The sequence below is a fragment of the Mustela nigripes genome, chromosome 7, assembly GCF_022355385.1.
Source record: "Mustela nigripes isolate SB6536 chromosome 7, MUSNIG.SB6536, whole genome shotgun sequence".
NCBI classification, from domain to species: domain Eukaryota; kingdom Metazoa; phylum Chordata; class Mammalia; order Carnivora; family Mustelidae; genus Mustela; species Mustela nigripes.
This window is the reverse complement of record NC_081563.1, coordinates 67,784,813-67,803,467: the sequence shown is the minus strand read 5'-3', so window position 1 is coordinate 67,803,467 and position 18,655 is coordinate 67,784,813. Positions and strand designations below refer to the sequence as shown.

At 40.3% G+C, this 18,655-nt stretch overlaps 1 protein-coding gene across 1 annotated transcript in view; it reads right to left on the bottom strand.

Moving 5' to 3' along the window:
- PSME4 (proteasome activator subunit 4) overlaps positions 1 to 8,943 on the bottom strand; it is a 113,006-nt gene extending 104,063 nt beyond the window's left edge. Inside the window, exon 1 of the mRNA XM_059406076.1 lies at positions 8,681 to 8,943. Within this exon, the coding sequence (XP_059262059.1) occupies positions 8,681 to 8,922 (242 nt within the window). The 5' untranslated portion in view covers positions 8,923 to 8,943. The remainder of the gene's footprint in view (positions 1 to 8,680) is intronic.
- Between the last annotated feature and the right edge of the window lie 9,712 nt (positions 8,944 to 18,655).

Genomic DNA, 18,655 nt, shown 5'->3' with positions numbered 1-18,655 from the left:
AAAGAAAAAACTAAAATGATTTCACAATCCTTTGGTCATAACCCACAATTGAAAAATTCTCTATTAAGCACTAATGAATGAACATACAGATGAAAAATAGTGAGACCATACAAACTACAAAAAAAAAAAGCCCCACAAAATGAAAAGTTTTAAGATACTTGCCCATTTAATTATGATTTTTAAAAAATCACATTTTAGGGGAGCCTGGGTGGCTAGGTGGGTTAAACCTCTGCATTCAGCTCAGGTCATGATCTCAGGGTGCTGGGATCAAGCCCCGCATTGGGCTCTCTGCTCAGCGAGGAGCCTACTTCCCCCTCTCTCTGCCTGCCTCTCTGCCTACTTGTGATCCCTCTCTCTGTCAAATAAATAAATAAAATCTTTTTTTAAAAAACCACATTTTAAATCATTCCAGAATTTGTTAAATGATAACTGTTTTCCTGCCATACACAAAATAGAAACCTCTGTTTGGTATATGTTGACAGAAATTTGACAATATTTTACTTACTGAGATGTCTGGAAGTAACCCACCTTCCTTCATAAATAAACTCTTTAGGAATCTGCCCAAAATATAAACACTCTAATGCAAAAGATTGCATTCATAAAGTTTCTTACTCTAAAAGCTTCTATTTCATCTTTGGTTTAAAAAAGAAGTATGTCAGAAAACAAGATGAAATACTCATATTTGAGAGCCCAAAGATTACTAACACATTTCTTTTAGAGTACCCACCATTAGGAGATTAGAAAGCATTTTTAATAATTCTTAAGCAGTTTCCAATTTATTTGAACTACAATACTATTCTCAAACCCATTTCACAGATGCAATAGTGTTACTTTTTTTTCATGGGAAGGGAAAAATATTTACCAGATTTTGAATTTTTTTTAAGCTTTTTTTTCTTTTTAAGTAATCTCTACACCTAATGTAGGACTCCAACTCATAACCCTGAGATCAAGAATTAATTGCAGGTTCTTCTAATGGAACCAGCCAGGCACCTCTTTATTTTTAGACTCTAAAATTTAGGATCTAATTATTTTGGGGGTGAAAAAAAAAACTAGCATAAAAAGGTGATGATCACTACCAAAACTGTATGGTTCACCTATTCAAAAACTGTATTAACTACACTCTAAATTATTTAGCATTAAATATTTAAACATAACAATTACTACAGATTTATTTTTAAATAAAGTATCAAACTCATCAATGCAACCAATATAATCTGCTTTCTTCTCTAATTAACTTTGCTAAACCCACTCCCCCAGACTCCCACTTTTGATTATGAAACATACCATTCTCCTCTTTAACCAAAGTGCTCCTTCCCTCCATTTCTTTTACTAAATGTTTAAGTTTCTTTTGAATCCCATATTAAACTAGATCTCATCCCATAGTTCTTTTCTCCATTTTGACTGTGTACGTAGTAATTTCTTAGAATTCCATAACGCTTTGGTTTACAAAGAACAAAAAAATTAATTACAATATCATTGAGTACAAAGGAATGTATACACACTGCTGTACCACTGCAGTAAATGCTGGGAGAGGAGAAAAGGAAGTAAACATAGAGGACACTGACCTCAAGAAGGCTCACAGTAGAGGGAAGATAATACACAAAGACTACAAAAGCACTAACAAGGGATCAAGAGAGTGCACTAAAAGGGAAGAAATGCTGAGTGTAGGCCGAATATGGAAGTAGCCAACCTCAAGATTCCAAATGGGAATATTTATAGTATGTGCTGCTTTTAACATTCCAGTGGCTGTGTCAATGAATATTAACGGTTTGCTTATTAATGGTGTTTGCTTGTTGTTGCTTTTATTACCCTGTTCTCAGCTTGCCATTCACACTGTATGAGATTTTGATCTAATTTTCTACACAGGTTGGAAAAAAACACAGCTTTGGATTTTGTATTAAAAAGGAGAAAAAGTGGGGTGCCTGAGTGGCTCAGTGGGTTAAAGCCTCTGCCTTCTGCTCGGGTCATGATCCCGGGGTCCTGGGATGGAGTCCGGGCATCGGGCTCTCTGCTCGGCGGGGAGCCTGCTTCCTCCTCTCTCTCTGCCTGCCTCTCTGCCTGCTTGTGATCTCTGTCTGTCAAATAAATAAATAAATAAATAAATAAAATCTTTTAAAAAAAAAGAAGGAGAAAAAGTAGGGTATGTGCTTTGGTGAGTGCTGTGAAGTGTGTAAACCTGGCGATTCACAGACCTGTACCCCTGGGGATAAAAATGTATGTTTATAAAAAATTGAAAATTTAAAAAAAAAAAAAAGGAGAAAAGGAGAGCAGTGAGAGAAGATTCACTAGAAATGTTTCATTTAACAGAAAAGTAAACACCCAGGTTTCAAAATGAGAAAATGGGTGAAGAAGTTGTACCCGTATTTACTACTAAATAAATAAGCATCCCTTAAAAACACAAGAAACTGCCTCCATTTTACTTCAGTCAAGAACATGTACTTCAAAGACAATTTACTGGAGCAAGACCACTTGGAAAATTGTTTTTAAATGATACATTCACATTTCTGAACAAGAAATGGTACTGTTTCACTAATTTTTTCCCCTAACTGCCCTTCTCAGTGCCTCCATTTAGGGCATTAAAACATACTGGTCAGAAAAAGAATTTTTTTAAGTAATGCACTTAGAATTCATATTTTCTTTCCTCAAGTTTCTTGATGGAGCTACGACTTGCCAAGGCTGTCCTTAAAGAACAAAAATTTGTGCTTAGAGAAAAGCACTGGAATTTCCCAAAAGGGCAGACATCTTTCACTAACATATCCAAAGAGCCCAAACCAGTGCCTGCCCCCAACAAAGCACTCAGAAAATATTTGTTCAAGACTCCTGCCGCTACTCCTTTGCATCCAACTATGTATTAACCTTATAAGGACCTCAGTATCTTTGTTTTTAAAATGGAGAATTCAAGGAAGTCCTAGTTGCCCCAGGACGGATTCTATGTCTCCGCAGTTAAGAGGGGGAGAAGAAAGATGCCAAAATACACAAATGTTCATTAATAAGCTGTATTATAAATCATTGTCCATGGAGTCTGTCTGCAGTAAACCTTAGACAAAACAATGCAAATGGAAACTCAGAATTAAAACCACAAATTCTGTAAGTAGAATTTCATGAGATTGATCAAAGTGATGTTGGATTATTGTTCATTTTCCTAAGTTTGAGAATGGCATCAGTATTGACTTTTTTGGTTTAATTCCTTTTCCTTTGCGGATACATACTGGAAGCACTTATGAATGGAGTAATATGCTTCAAACACAATGCAGGGAGGGTGGGGTGCATGAAAGTGGAAGGAACATGACTGGCCATGAGTTGATAATTGAAGACAGATTATGGGTACCTGGAGTTCACTAGACTATTGTCTTCCCTTGTACATGTTTGCTATGTTCCACGATAAAAAAACGTTTAAAGCAAAATAAATTTTAAAAGTATTCAAAAACTATTCAAATCATATATATTGACAAACGAAATTCTCCAAAAACATCCTCACTAGTTACAGTGAGAAGAAATTGACAAGGTGCTTTAAAAGAATGATTAAGAAAGCTTCTTGAGGGAAGTCTGACTTGCTGTCAATGGGAGGATATGACTCTTAATCTAAGTCATGAGTTCAAGCCCCAAATCAGGCATGGCACCTACTTGAAAAAGAAAAAAAGAAAGAATGAAAGTAAGACAAGAAAGAAACTAAAAAGGTGTTTGAAAAATGGGAAGGGCCTCAAATATACATACATAAAATATCTAAGTTTGAGATGGCTATGAAAAATTCAATGTGTACATATGTAGGTAAAGGGGATATCTGTATTATCTGCTCAATTTTGCTCTGAACCTAAAGCTGCTCTAAAAACTAAAGTTAGTTAATTTAAAGAGAAAAAAAAAAAAGAGGGGTGCCTGGATGGCTCAGTGGGTTAGAGCCTCTGCCTTCGGCTCAGGTCGTGATCTCAGGGTCCTGGAGTCAAGCCCCGCATCAGGCTCTCTGCTCAGCAGGGAGCCTGCATCCGCCCTCTCTCTCTGCCTGCCTCTCTGCCTACTTGTGATCTCTGTCAAATAAATAAGTAAAATCTTTAAAAAAAAAAAAAAAAAAAAGAAAGAAAGAAACGTGAAGGACATTTTATTGTGCTCTTATACAACTCTGTCAGAAAAATTCATGTCCCCCCAAATAATTTAATTAACTTACTTTGCTTTTTCTATGGAAAACCAGCTTTCAAATTAATTCAACAAAGAAATTCTAGTTCCTGTTTTGATTGGGGTCATATAATAACAAAGGGCAAACTTTTCCACTATTTTCCCTAACTGGTTCTCACTGATTAATGTGGTAATCTGTCAAGATTTCAAGACTTTTTACAAGTAAAAAGCACTTCTATTTATCGTGTACTTCACAATTTCAATACTTAAACATTAGATATCCAAATAAGTACATCATGTTAATAGCTGAGATTCGGTGGTTAGCATTTTCTACTTTCTCCCCCAACACAGAGATGATACAAATTTGGGTGCTCTTGTGGTCAGATTATTACTTTCCACAAAAGAAGTTCAGTGTATTTGATAATTCATATCTTGACTAAACTTAAGTTTCCGGTGGTTATGTAATCTAATTAAAAACATTATGCGGTTTCAACTGGGATAATCCAATTCCTATCCAGGAAGGCTAATCATGTTCTTAATAATAATTAAACAAGGAAGTTACAGTTTAATTAGCAAATGAAATGATTTGTCAGTATAATAGAGTCATTTCATTGTAATAAAACAGCACAGAATATAACATTTCATCATTAAGACAAGTAAGACATTTAAATTTGTTTCATAATACACCAAGTGCACATCCTTCACTAAAATCAAAATTCTGCTTAAAAAAAAGAAAGCATTATGGATGGGGTAAACTTGTAGGAAATAGTAGGCTATTCACTTGTTTTCCCTCCTCCAGATCATTTTAAAGGAACAGAAAGCTAGAAAGGCCCTTTGGGACTAACTCAATGATTTTTCAAGCAGTATGTTTCAGAGCCCTGAGCAGGCTTTAGGGGGTTATGTGATCACTAAACTGTTAAAAAGAAAGAAAAAAAAATCAGTACAACTTTATCCTGTCCAAGGAGCCCAATACCAGGTTTAAGATTTTGCTTTTATAGAACAGTTCATGGATAAGTTTTAAGTTTGAAAAACCACAAAAAGTCTACACTCCTCCCACTTTCCAAAAGAGGACCCTAAAGCTGAGAGAGGTTAAACAAGACCAAGATGGTAAGAATGTTCACAGCAAAGCCAGGTATAGATAACTGATGTCTTTAAACTAGACCTCACTACCTCACATGAAAGGTCCAGAGAGACAAGGGGGAAAAAAAGCAAGTTTCAGGATTATCCTTCTTCGACTCCGTCATTCTCTACATGGACTATACCAGTTATCCATCAACATCTTTCACTTCGAGTCCAGAAAACTGTGTTTACTGCTGTTTCCCAAAGACCATTAGGTTTGTGCCTCTCTTCTCCCAATTTGTTTCCCTGCTTCTTAAAAACATTCCCTCTGATATTACCTCACATTATGTCTCTAATACTTTAGCTTGTCCATACAAGAGAGCTTTTATTTTACCACAGGGACAATTTTTAAAGCATGCAGAAATAACCTTTCTTCACAGAGATGTTACACAGACCCATTGTCTCGGAAATGGATCAAAACAGAATGATGGTTAGTACCTAAGTGAGGTAAAAAATTAAAAAAAAGGGAGCTGGAGCCTGAGTATCCCCAAACCAGAACTCTACCCGACACAGACCTGTGATGCCCAGATTAGGAGTGTACACTTCTGGTCCGGATCCAGTCCCAGTGCCTCTGAACAGCATTTACACTCTGGTCTTCTTTAGGAATGGGCTTGATCTATATATACAACTACTTCCAGTACTTTACAAGCTGCTCAAATAGTCCTTGCAGAAAGATACACACTGGCCTATTTGAGGCTCTACAGGATAAAAAATAAAGTCACAAAATACCAGACCAGGAATGTTTCTCAGGAATTACTTAGTCCAACCCCCTCATTTCTTTCACAAGAATACCGAAACACACAATTAAAGGAACCTTCCCACAATCACAGAGCTACTGGTAAAAGTTAGATTTTATTTTCATTACTACTTTCCATTCCTCTACAAAGTGCTAAATATGATCACTACTCAGGTAATTGACAGCTGGCATCATTTAGATGTAAACTTGTGCAACACACAAGGCTCATTAAAAAACAAGTGCAACTATAAACAGGTCACCTTAACATGACTTAGGAAAAAAAAAAATACAACCAAGATCACAACATGTCCCACCAAGTTCAAAATGTCTCATAGTGCAATCCTGAGAATCAGTTTGCAGCATTTAACCTCTGTTCCAAAATAAACCTCTGACAGCACTGAATGGTTCGGGGTTCACAGGCTAATAAGACTTATTAACTGCAATCTAGCCTAAACACCAAGGACTGTCTCCACTGTATTTTTAGCCATTTCTAGGTAAAAGCTACTTATACTTAACAAGCCAAAAATAATACAACTCTAGGTGCTAATTTGCCAAGCTTAGTAATATGTCAGAAAACAATGCTTAAATCTGTGTAGATTCCAGATTCAGAAACCCAAAGCAGATGCATTCACACATTGGTATACTTCTACACTGTGCATTTAAAAGCTGTGTCCTAGGGCGCCTGGATGGCTCAGTGGGTTAAGCCTCTGCCTTCGGCTAGGGTCAGGCTAGGGTCATGATCTCGGGGTCCTGGGCTCAAGCCCCGCATCACATCAGGCTCTCTGCTCAGTAGGGGGCCTGTCCCCCTTCTCTCTGCCTGCCTCTCTGCCTGCTTGTGATCTCTCTCTCTCTGTCAAATAAAAAATAAAATCTTAAAAGCTGTGTCCTCTAAAGTGGTTATTCTCTGGTAAATCTAACAAGAGTGATCAAAATGCAGGAATTACTGGAACTAACAAAATAACTTTATTTTTATTGTGCCTAAGTAACACAAACACATAGGAGGTTCACTTGAAATATCATTTGATGTTAATCAATTAAAAAACATTTCTCTGGGGCGCCTGGGTGGCTCAGTGGGTTAAGCCGCTGCCTTCGGCTCAGGTCATGATCTCGGGGTCCTGGGATCTAGTCCCGTGTCGGGCTCTCTGCTCAGCAGGGAGCCTGCTTCCTTCTCTCTCTCTCTCTGCCTGCCTCTCAGTGTACTTGTAATTTCTCTCTGTCAAATAAATAAATAAAATCTTTAAAAAAAAAAAAAAAAATTTCTCTGTTTTGACTGAAAGTGGTTCTTCCCCCGGTTGCATTTCTTTTTTTACCCAAAGTCTCCTATTAATCCTAAATACACAAACTTCTCCATTCTCTAATCAGGGAAGAGCTGTTAACCTTCACATTTTATGTCACTCTGTGAAAAGGGTAAATTAAGTGTTTTAGTTTTGTCTTCATTAAAAAGGTATTACTACCCCCACCACCACCGTCAAGAGGAGATGAGAAATTTGTCAGAGGCTCCCTAATAACTGGCAGATAAGAATCATCTTGTGAGGAAATGTTGAGAAGACTATTGCATTACAAAACCCTGAGTCATCACCCAGTTAACTCAGCAGATTTGGGTAAACACTGGAGAGGTAACTTATGTCTTGTGTGTTTATTATCCATCCATACCCACATGCATGAACATACAATGTTACCAGATTTTGTGTACAGTTAACCAAACAAGATAAGCACAACTTTCTTAAAAAGTACTTCTGACACAGTGAAGATGCCCATCTTGCTGGTTATTTGGACATAAATGGATATATATAGTCTCTAACCTTTCCTCCCAGACTGTATTTTTACTTCTTTCCCCCTTACTTTCAGTGGCACTAAAGTTTGCCAGGTGTTTGTGCAAAAAAACAGTAACTAATAAAAGAATAATAAAACAACTGAAACTGATTTAGGTCATCTATATTCATCTGAGAATATAACACAAGCCAGGTACTCATAATGCCCTAGACAATCTGACAGCTCTCCTCTCTATTTTCCTTAGGGTTGCACATTTCCAAAGGAAATGTCACAACTAGAGAAACACACTTCCCGGACGTTCCAAGACTCAACATTCTCAACATTAACGCCTCGTATACAGCCCGAGAATGTGGTAAGGGCTGATTTTAAACCAATTTCAATAAAAGCCACAGACTGAGCAGGCCCAAAAAAGCAAAATCTACAAGTTTCCTACGGCCTCCTACCCATTCAGAAAGTTATGAGACATGAATTGAGGGATACGAAGAGGCGGAGACCGTAGAGGAAAAGCCGGAGCAAGCACCAGGAGAAGTCAATAGTTGCTCCCCCATAGATGAATCCTGTCTCTCCTCCCCCATGAGTCTTTAAAGGTCCGAGGAGGACCTTTGGGGGACCGCTCACCTCTTTCCCTGGGAGCCCGGTGCCCTCCGGCTCCCCAGGGCCCCGCAGGTCGGAAGACAACAACCCGAATCCTTGGGGGAAAGGCAGCTGGGGAGGACGCAGAGGGCTCGTAAGGACCGAGGAGGTCCGGCAGGAAAGTGGCAGGGAGGGCACTTGAGTGCTTCCCAAGCTTCTTGTCGCGATTCTCAGACTAATGCTCCCAGACCACTGGCTAGAGTCGGGGCAGAGTTGAGTCCAGCGGTCCGGTACGGACAAAGAGCCACCTCCCCCCCACCCTGGACGCTCCCCACCCACTCCCGCCCACCCTACAGGCCCGCACAGACTTACGTGGAGAGTTTCCTGGTCCAGAAAAGGCCCCCGGGCCACAGCTCTTGGAGCTGCACGGCCCGGCCCAGGTTGCTTTTGATCTGGGCCAGCTGCAAGTCTGACTCGGCGTCCAGCCGCTCGGCATAGGGCAGCAGCTTGTTGTAGACGATCTCCTTCTGAGGGACGAAGCCCCGCGGGTCCGGGCCGGGACGCCCACCGGGCTCCGGGGGATCCCTGCCTTCCGCCCGTTCGGCCGGCTCCATGAGCCTAGGGACACCCCCCCCCACCCCCGCCCACCCTAACCCTCCCCGGCCCCCACCCCTCTCCGGGCTCCGCCTCCTCCGCGTCGTCGTCGCCCCGCGCCCGCAGGCGGCCCGTCGCCGTCGGCCCGACCGCTGGGCCCCCTCCCCTGGCCGGCGCGCTGCTGGCCCCCGCGCGATCCCGGTTCGTTGGCGGCGGCAGCGGCCGCTCCGCCCGCCCCGCACCGGCTCGGCTGGTGACGCTGCAGCAGCCGGGCCCGCAGGTTCCGGACGGGCCTCAAGTCACTTCCGGGGCGGGGCGGGGCGGAGCGACGGCGTCGGAGGAGGTGGTGGCGGCGGTGGTGGCGGCTGTGGCGGCGGCGGTGGTAGCGGCCGTGGGAGCCCAGCGGGCCGCGCCTCCTTCGCGGTGGGGCCGGCTCGGAGCCCCCACCCCCGGGCCTCACCCGCGGAGCGCGAGGCTGCCCCACCGGAAACACGAGGCGGAATTCCAAGCTATTGTCCTTTCCCGCTTGGGGTCGCGCGCTCGGTGCGGCTGCCGGTAGTCGCCGTGCCTTCCGACAAGGCAGTGGGCCTAGTCCCAACCCCGAGTGTGTGGAAAAACTTAGGTACTCTGTGTCCGTATCACTTGATACTTAGAGATTTGTTTGCTCAGTCACCTTTAAGCCCTCCCACTTTCTGGTATTCTTCGGGCCACCCTCATCCCAAAAAAGTGAATAGTTACTCATTTAACAAATACTAAGTGAACTACTATTCTGTGTGTCAGACGCTCCTTTTAGGCCCTTGAGATGAGAAGAGCAAGTGGTTTCTGCCCTCCAGGGTTTTGCAGTCAACTGGAGCTTTAGTCCAGGGAATAAGCAGTTAAAAGACAATAGTCTTAATTGCTGGATAACTACAGGATGCCTTGGGAACACCTAAAGGGTTATTTCAAACTGGAGGGGTGTCAAGTAGCTTCCTAGACAGGATACATAAAGTTGAGGTTAAAGGCTTTGAGTGCAAAGGTATAGTTTAGCTGAAGGAAAATCCTAGAGGCTGCAAGCATGAACTCTGGGAATTCAAAGTTCTGAATGGCTGCATATTGCTTGGAAGAGGAGCACAGGATTGAAACCTAGAAAGGAATACTAGGGCGTTTTCAGAACTTCAAACCTAAAAGCAACAAAAACCTAAAAACATTTTAGGCATAGGAACGGCATGATACAATTTACATTTTCAAAGAATCACTCAGACTTTAAGAGAGTAAATTAAAACAGACTCGAGTTGAAAACTGGAGGACCCTTTAAGAAGCTGTGACATACTGGTGGCATGGATGATAGTTGAAATAATTTGAGAACTATTGCAGTAGGAAGAATGGCCTGGACTTGGTAGCTGATTGAACATGAAGAGTAAGACAATGGGAAGAAATAGGATGAGTTCAGATTTCTGGTTTGAGAAGCTGGATAGATAATGTAGTCCTTCTTGGAGATAGCAGAAACAGATTTGGAGGCTGAATCCCTAAAGGATGGAAAAGTACTTTGATATATGGATCAGGACGATACAGGCTATTGTCTTTTTTTTTTTTTTTTAATTTATTTGACAGAGAGAGAAAGATCACAAGTAGGCAGAGAGGCAGGCAGAGAGAGGTGGGGGAAGCAGGCTCTCTGCTAGGCAGGGAGCCTGATGCAGGGCTTGATCCCAGTACCCTGAGATCATGACCTGAGCCAAAGACCAAAGACAGAGACTTAACCCACTGAGCCACCCAGGTGCCCCTGATACAGACTATTGTTAAAAGATAACTGAGACTTAATAACAATTTTAAGAGTCTATTGGAATTGGGCAGGGCCAAACCAGAAGTAGTTAGGATCCCTGACAGGAGCCAGGGAAAGACTTAAGTAGAGAAGGTATGGAGACAAAGAAAGGAGATTGTTGGATTGGCCATAGCTTTTTTTTTTTTTTTTAAGATTTTATTTATTTATTTGACAGAGAGAGAGATCACAAGTAGGCAGAGAAGAAGACAGAGAGAGAGAGGAGGAAGCAGGCTCCCTGCCAACCAGAGAGCCTGAGTCGGGGCTTGATCCCAGGACCTTGGGATCATGACCTGAGCTGAAGGCAGTGGCTTTAACCCTCTGAGCCACCCAGGCGCCCCCCTGGATTGGCCAATTGGCTGTTTGTGACTGGTTGACTTTAGTGTTTAGATTTCATAACTTTGAAGTTTTTACACAGATTTTGGACAAAGACGTTAAAGCCACTTAAGTCTAAGGGCCTTTATGTAATTAGTTTAAAAGTACAAAAAGAATAGGGCCCTTGACCAAACTCTCAGGAGTACCATATTCAAGGATGGATAGAGAGCAGAGAGAAACCACAAAGAGTACTCAGAAGAAGCAGTCAGAGAAGTAGGAGTTGTAGGAAGGTGGGCATTCCTAAAGATGGAGTGTTTCAGATGGAGGAAATAATCAATGTGCCAAAAGTGGTTGACCAGTCAAATAAAATGAGACCTGAGGAGAATTTATGGGAGTTATGATACAACAGATAACAACAGTTTCAGGAGATCTACAGTGGAAGATTACAATGACATTGGGGAAAAAAGGAGTAAATAACTACAGTCAGTAAAAGCGGACAATCTTTTTCTTTTTTTTTTAAAGTTTGGGTGGGAAGAAAAAGAGGTAAGGAGGTGGCTGGAATAAAAAGGAAATTGGGAAGATGGGATATGTTTTAAATATTAATGAGGAGGAGCCAATGGAGTAAGGTTGAAGATAACGTGGGTGAGGATGACAGAGAGTGGGAGAGAATGTGGAGTAATTGGCCTCAAGCAAAAAACCAGACTGTGCTTCCATTGTCAGAGGAGAAAGGCAGGGGAGGAAAGCACAAAGGCAGAAAGGTTTGCAGATCTGGTGACTAGAGGTTGGAGAAGTTCTTTCTGATTCTTTCTTTCTCTCTTTCTTAATTTCTTTTTCTGTCAAATATGAACATAAGAATGATGGGAGGAGGTGGGGCAAAGGAGATTTGAGGAGACTGGAGAAGGTTTAGAGTAGTCTCAAATTAGAGTAGAGTAGTCTCAAAATTCAGAAAACTCATTAGAGAACCAATTACTTATCAGTTAAGTCTGGAAGCATGAATTTTATTGTCATCTGTGTGAGCAATTTGCAACATTTAACCCAGTAATGTTCAGCAGCCCAGGATTATATGCCATGCAGTCTGGTATAATACACTGAGAAAGGAATAAGAATATATGTTGGTGGTCGTGAAGGTAATGGTGTTAGCTACCACTGTTGAGCACCTCTCTCAGCAAGTGCTTTACCTACAGTATCTCACTGAATTCTCTTTTCTAAGTAGAGATCATTGGGTTGAAAATATTTTTTATAAAGGTTTTATTTATTTGACAGACAGAGGTCCCAAGTGGGCAGAGAGGCAGGCAGAGAGAGATGCGAGGAAGCAGGCTCCCTGCTGAGCGGAGAGCCCGATGCAGGTCTCAATCCCAGGACCCTGGAATCATGGCCTGAGCCGAAGGCAGAGGCTTTAACTCACTGAGCTACCCAGGCTCCCCTGGGTTGAAAATATTTAAAAGAGAATGGTTACTGTCAAAACTGGTTGAAGTCTAAATGAAGAGAGAAAAGGGCTAATAGAGAGGTCAAGGGACTCAGATCCTGATAACATACAAGAGCAATGTGAAAGGATTAGCTTGAGCAAGGGATCTGGAAGAACGGGAATATTTGGATTTAAGATTTCAAAGAGGCCCTTCCAATGATGTCAGTTCCCCTGCAAATGGACGTGGGAATTGGAAAGGTCAAAAGCATTATCGGAACAAAAAAGATGACGTCTCTGTGTGAGGCTTAATGGAAAACACTAGTGAAATCTCTTCAGGTGAGAAAGCTGGGAGACCTTAAGTTTCTCTGGGGGGCCTAGTCTACTCATCATTGGAACTAGTAACCCAAAGCCTGAGGTTAATTTTCTCTTCTCAGACTTAACTCCCAAGCATTTTTTTTTTTAATCTTTTAGAGTTCAGGATACCCCACCAAAAGATAACAACACATTATGCTTTCAGTCAGACCCTGAGGGAGACATTGGCTTCTTATCAGACCCCTCCAGTAGGCTGACTAAAATCGCCATTCCTGCCAAGTGCAATAGCCCTTCATGGAAAATACTCTGAAGACAGAGGTTTCTCCTCAGGCTAGAGGAACTGCTGGGGATAATTACCAATCAAATATTTACATCTTTGGTTCACTGCTTGATAATCCACTTAGTAGTAAGAAAAAATGACAGAGGGCTGCCTGGGTGGCTCAGTGGGTTAAGCCTCTGCCTTCAGCTCAGGTCATGATCCCAGGGTCATGGGACCTGAGAAATAAGAGGCTTTTACCCTAGTTCCTATATGATTTTTTAAAAATAGGCTCTATGCCCAACATGGAGCTCAAACTCAAAACCCCGAGATCAAGAGTTACATGATCTACCTAACAATCCAGCTAGGCACCCCATAGGTCCTATATGATTTTTTTTTTAAAGACATTATTTATTTATTTATTTGAGAGAGACTTTATTTGTTTTTATTTATTTATTTATATTTAATTGAGAGAAACACTTTCAAGCAGGGGAGGGGCAGAAGGAGATGGAAAGAATCTCAAGCAGATTCTCAATCTCACGGTCCTGAGATCATGACTTGACCTGAAACAGTCAGATGTTCAACCAACTGAGCCACCCAGGTGCCCTGCCTATATGATTTTTAAGTTCTGGAGTTTTCGTCCCAAAGCCCTTCTTATGCAGCATGGCATCCAATTTACTTCATTAGAGTATATTTGGAATTCATTTTTTACTAAAGAGGAAATCACAGCTAAAGCAATAAATTTTTCTATTATTACTGCTGTACAGTTTCTGTTAGGCATTTTACCATTTTACTATGACATAACTAGGTGTAGGCATTTTTTATCTTGCAGGGGATTCTTTTCATTTTTAAATGAAAAGATTCATATCATTCATCAATCATGCAAAATTTTTGGCTATTATCTGTTCATAATTTTTCTGTTTGTCTTCTCTCTTTGTAGAATTCCCATTATACATAATGTTATAGCTTCTCACTCTTATCTCTGTATTTGTTACCTCCATTTTGCAAGTATTCATTTCTTTACCTCATTCTGGATGACTTTATGAGACCTATTTCTAATTCACAGAATTCTTTCCTACTCTGCATCTGATCTGTTTAACCTGTCCATTGAGCTTCTAATTCTAATGATTATTTTTTTTTAATTTTAGAAGTTCTATTTTGTTCCTTTTCAAACCTGCTATTCTATTTTCATTGACTTTTGTTCTTTATGGTTCCAATGACTTTGTTAATAATTTTAGATGTGTTTATTTAATTGTTTTAGACAATTATATTTATTTTTATTTTACTTATATACTTGAGAGAGAAAGAGAGAGCATAAGTGAGGGGAGGGGCAAAGGGAAAGGGAAAAGCAGACTCCACACCAAACAGGAGCCCAGCATGGGGCTCAATCCCAGGACCCCAGGATCATGACCTGAGCAAAGGCAGACACCTATGGGACTGAGCCACCCATGTGCCCCTAGACAATAATATTTAGATAATCCTTTCTGTTACTTTAGATTTTTAGGGGTGTTATGTGTCTGTTGACTTTTGTTCATGGCAGTTCATTTGGTTGTGTTTTACAATTTTTTATATTATGATACTATCTCCCTATGGCTTTCTGTTTCTGTGTAAATCCCGTGTGACCCAGAGCATTTTGTTTGTTTGCTTGCGCCAGATCCACAGAAATAGCACAGGCCCAGTATCAGTCAATATTTATGTTCATTTTTCAGCTAGTGTAAATTTGAATTTCTATCTTATATAAGTTACGGGCCTGGGAATTCAGCCCTTAGAGAATTCTGGTTTTTTTGTTTGTTTGTTTGTTTTCAATATTTTATTTCCAACTCCCTTTGGTCTGAGGCATCAGCTTCTTTTTGCGAGTAGTTACTAAAACCCAAATCACTTGCTGTTTCAAGATCAAATAACACTGCCCCCAAATTGATGCAGAATTAACTCACACACTTATCGCTCTGGCTTTCCTTTCCTCTTTGTTTCTGGATCTAGAGATTTTCCTTTTCTGTGTGTGAGCTCATCTATTGTTATCACTTGTTATGTTTAATGCAGCATCTCTGTCTAGGGTTTCTGCATTAGCTCAGGCTGCTATACTACTGGAACTGGAGACCCTTAAGGAATGAACTTCTAACCCTAAATTATTAGACATCATTTGGAGCAAAAGGGAGTAATTGTGGATGATTAAGAGCTTTTTTAGAATCCTCATATCACATACATTGCCATTGGTGATGCCTATCCAAGCTATATTTATTTAAGGATTAAAAATTATTATATTATTATTTAGAAAATGCCTGTTTGATATTTAAATGCAAAGAGTTTTTCAGCACAACTGAAGCTCTTTGTGTTTCTTCTTTTTGAAAAACTATGAATAATGTAGGAGACCACAGCTTCTCTCTAATCAAATACAGTAGAGATGTGTTTTTTAACAGTGGTTGAAGAAATTAACAATAGAGGCAGTAGAGAGATAATAACCAATGCACAAAGAGGATACACACTCTTTTCCACCTACCCCCAGTTTTTATATATAAAAATAGAAAAGGCCTTGCTCATAAGCAGAGAGTGGAATTGTCTGCATGAATAATTTGAATAGCCAGCAAGACACTCACCCTATAGCTTATGCTCGAAATGCTACCCTTTGCAATGTTTCTTTGTACTAAGCAGAATCTCTTTTGAAATTTACAGGCTCATAAGAGGGGTAATATATCAAATCCCAAATTTGCCAGGGTGAATTATATATTCATTAATTTAATAAACATTGTTGAATGCCTCCTGAGTGCCAAGTTTGAGATCATAAGATGAATGACAGTACTTGTCCTCAAGGAGTTCACTTATCTAGTGGGTTGACATTTAGTAAGTAGATAAATTAAAATTATAACCAAATCTTGGCTGGGATCTCCCTACCTCTCAAAATCTCTAGATGAATCTAATTGAAACTGCCTTCCATAGACTGAAAAATTCAGTGCTTCACCCAGTAGTTCTGCCAGTTTTGGAAGATGGAAGATTAGGTTTTTATAGTAACTCCCACCTCTAAACTTTTGTTTCTGATAAACTAGGTCTGTCAAGTGATCATCTTCCCCTGAGGCTTCTATTATTCCTCTTTCAGTACTGCTTTAATCTGAACATGGAATGTAGCTTTTTCCCTTATTCTCCACAATTTCTATCCAACAAATCATTCATACAAGGCTGTGTATATGTCACAAACAGGAGAGAGAGAGAGAGAGAGATGTAAGCAAGTTCAAAGAGATGAAGGGATTTACATACTAGAAATAACCACTTAAAATTTAATATAAATGTTTTTCCTAAAAAATCCATTTTCTATGTGATTGCTGATATTGTGGATCTCACTATCTAGTGGCCAGACATTAAACAACTCATTCTACAGGTATTTTATTAGAGTTTTGTTCAATGTTGTAACAGTATGGTAGGAGCACAGGAAATGTGGATAAGGCAAGAGAGGAGACTAGAAGGTAAATTGAAACCAGATTACAAATAGTCATGGATCTATGCATATTGATGATAATGATGGTAGTAGTGTTAGCTCATCCCCATCCATAGGGAATGGGCTGCTTTTCTGGACTCATAACCTAAGTAATTTAGTCTTCAAGTTGTTGCCTTGTTTTTTTTTTTTTAAGTTCATTTTTTATTTTGAGTAATTGTAGATTCACATGTAGTTGCAGGAAATAATACAGAGATATCCCTTGTACCTTTTACCCAGTTTCTCAAAATTGGTATCATCTTGGGACCATCTGTAATACAATATAATAATCAGGATATTTACACTGAGGCAGTCAGGCAAGATATTAGCACTTCCACACCACAAGGGTCCCTCCTCTTGCCCTTATACTGACATTCACTTCCCTGACCCTTTCCTTGTCTCTAATCCCTGGAAATTACTAAACTGTTTTCTATTTTTACAATTGTATGGTTTAAAGGCTAATATATAAATGGAGTCATGCAGGATATAACCTGTTGGGATTGCCTCTTTTCTCTCAGATAATTCCCTAAGGAATTATCCAAGTTTGTGTACCATAGTTTTTTTCTTTTTATAACTGAAGAGCATTCCACAGTACTGATGTACTTTTGTTTGTTTTTGGCCATTCCAAGTAAAGTTGTTGTGGATATTCATCAACAAATTTTTGTGTGAACATAAGTTCTAATTTCTCTGGGATAAAAATCTAAGAGTGCAATTGCTGGGTCATGCTGGGTTGCATTGCTTAGTTTTATAAATGAAACAATGCCAAACTCTATTTAGTGATTCCTCATTGTGATTTAATTAGCATTCCCCTAATGGAGAGAGATGTTGACCTTATTTTCAAGTGCTGCATGTCCTCTTGGGTGAAAAATGTCTGCTCTTGTTTTTTGGCTTTTCTTTTAATTGGCTTACTAACTTTTTTACTGTTGACTTTGGCATTTTCTTTATTTATTCCAGGTACTATTCCTTTGTCAGATACATGATTTGCAAATGTTTTCTCCTGTTTGCAGCTTATCTTGTCATCCTTTTAACAGGGTCTCTTGCAGAGTAAGTTTTTAATTTTGATGAGGTCCAATTTGTTAATTTTTCCTTCTGTGGATCAAACTTCTGGTGTCAGATCTAAGAACTTTGCCTACTCTTCGATTCAAGGATTTTTTTTTCTAAATTTCATGTTTCACGTTTTTTTTAAAAGATTTTATTTATTTACTTGACAGAGAGAGATCACGAGTAGGCAGAGAGGCAGGCAGAGAGAGAGAAGAGGAAGCAGGCTCCCTGCCGAGCAGAGAGCCCGATGTGGGACTCGATCCCAGGACCCTGAGATCATGACCTGAGCCGAAGGCAGCGGCTTAACCCACTGAGCCACCCAGGCACCCCATGTTTCACATTTAAATCCATGATCCATTTTGAGTTAATTTTTGTATGAGTGTGACATTTAGGTCAAGATTCATATATTTTTAAAATATTTTATTTATTTGTTTGACAGAGAGAGAGAGAGCACAAGCAGGGGGAGTGGCAGGCAGAGGGGGAGGGAGAAGCAGGCTCCCCACTGAGCAGAGAGGCTGACATGGGGCTCGATACCAGGACCCTGATATCATGACCTGAGCCGAAGACAGATGCTTAACCACCTGAGCCACCCAGGTGCCACCAGGATTCCTATTTTTGCCCATGAATGTCCAGTTAATTCAGTTTTAAATAACAACACTTGAAGACTACCAAGAGTCTCATCGAGGTAGTATTATTTCAAATGCAGTGATTTCATTTCAGTCTTTACTCAAACATGCCGTGGAAAGGCACCATCCACTCTTATGATCCACCGTGAGCCAATACTTGGATAAAAAGACATAACTTTCATGAACAAAGAGTAAGTTTTATGGTCAGTTCTTAAGCCCGTAACTAGTGATAAAAAGAATACATTTGACTAACTCTGCTAGAACACAGTCCTGCTAAAAATACACCTAATTTACTTTATTCAGATCATTTTCAGTATTGGGCATCTGTAATCGTTTTTTGACTCCTCAGCATCTGAACACACTTGCTAGATTTGGGAAATCCTCCCGTCTAGATCTTGGTGAGAAGTAGCCTCCTACCTCCAATTTCAGAAGCCTAAGCACTGAGATTCACCCTCTACCCACTCCTCTGACAGCCTGTGATCCAGATTTTGCCACCATGTACTTTAAGTCTTGACCAAGTGATGCCAAAATTAAGGGATG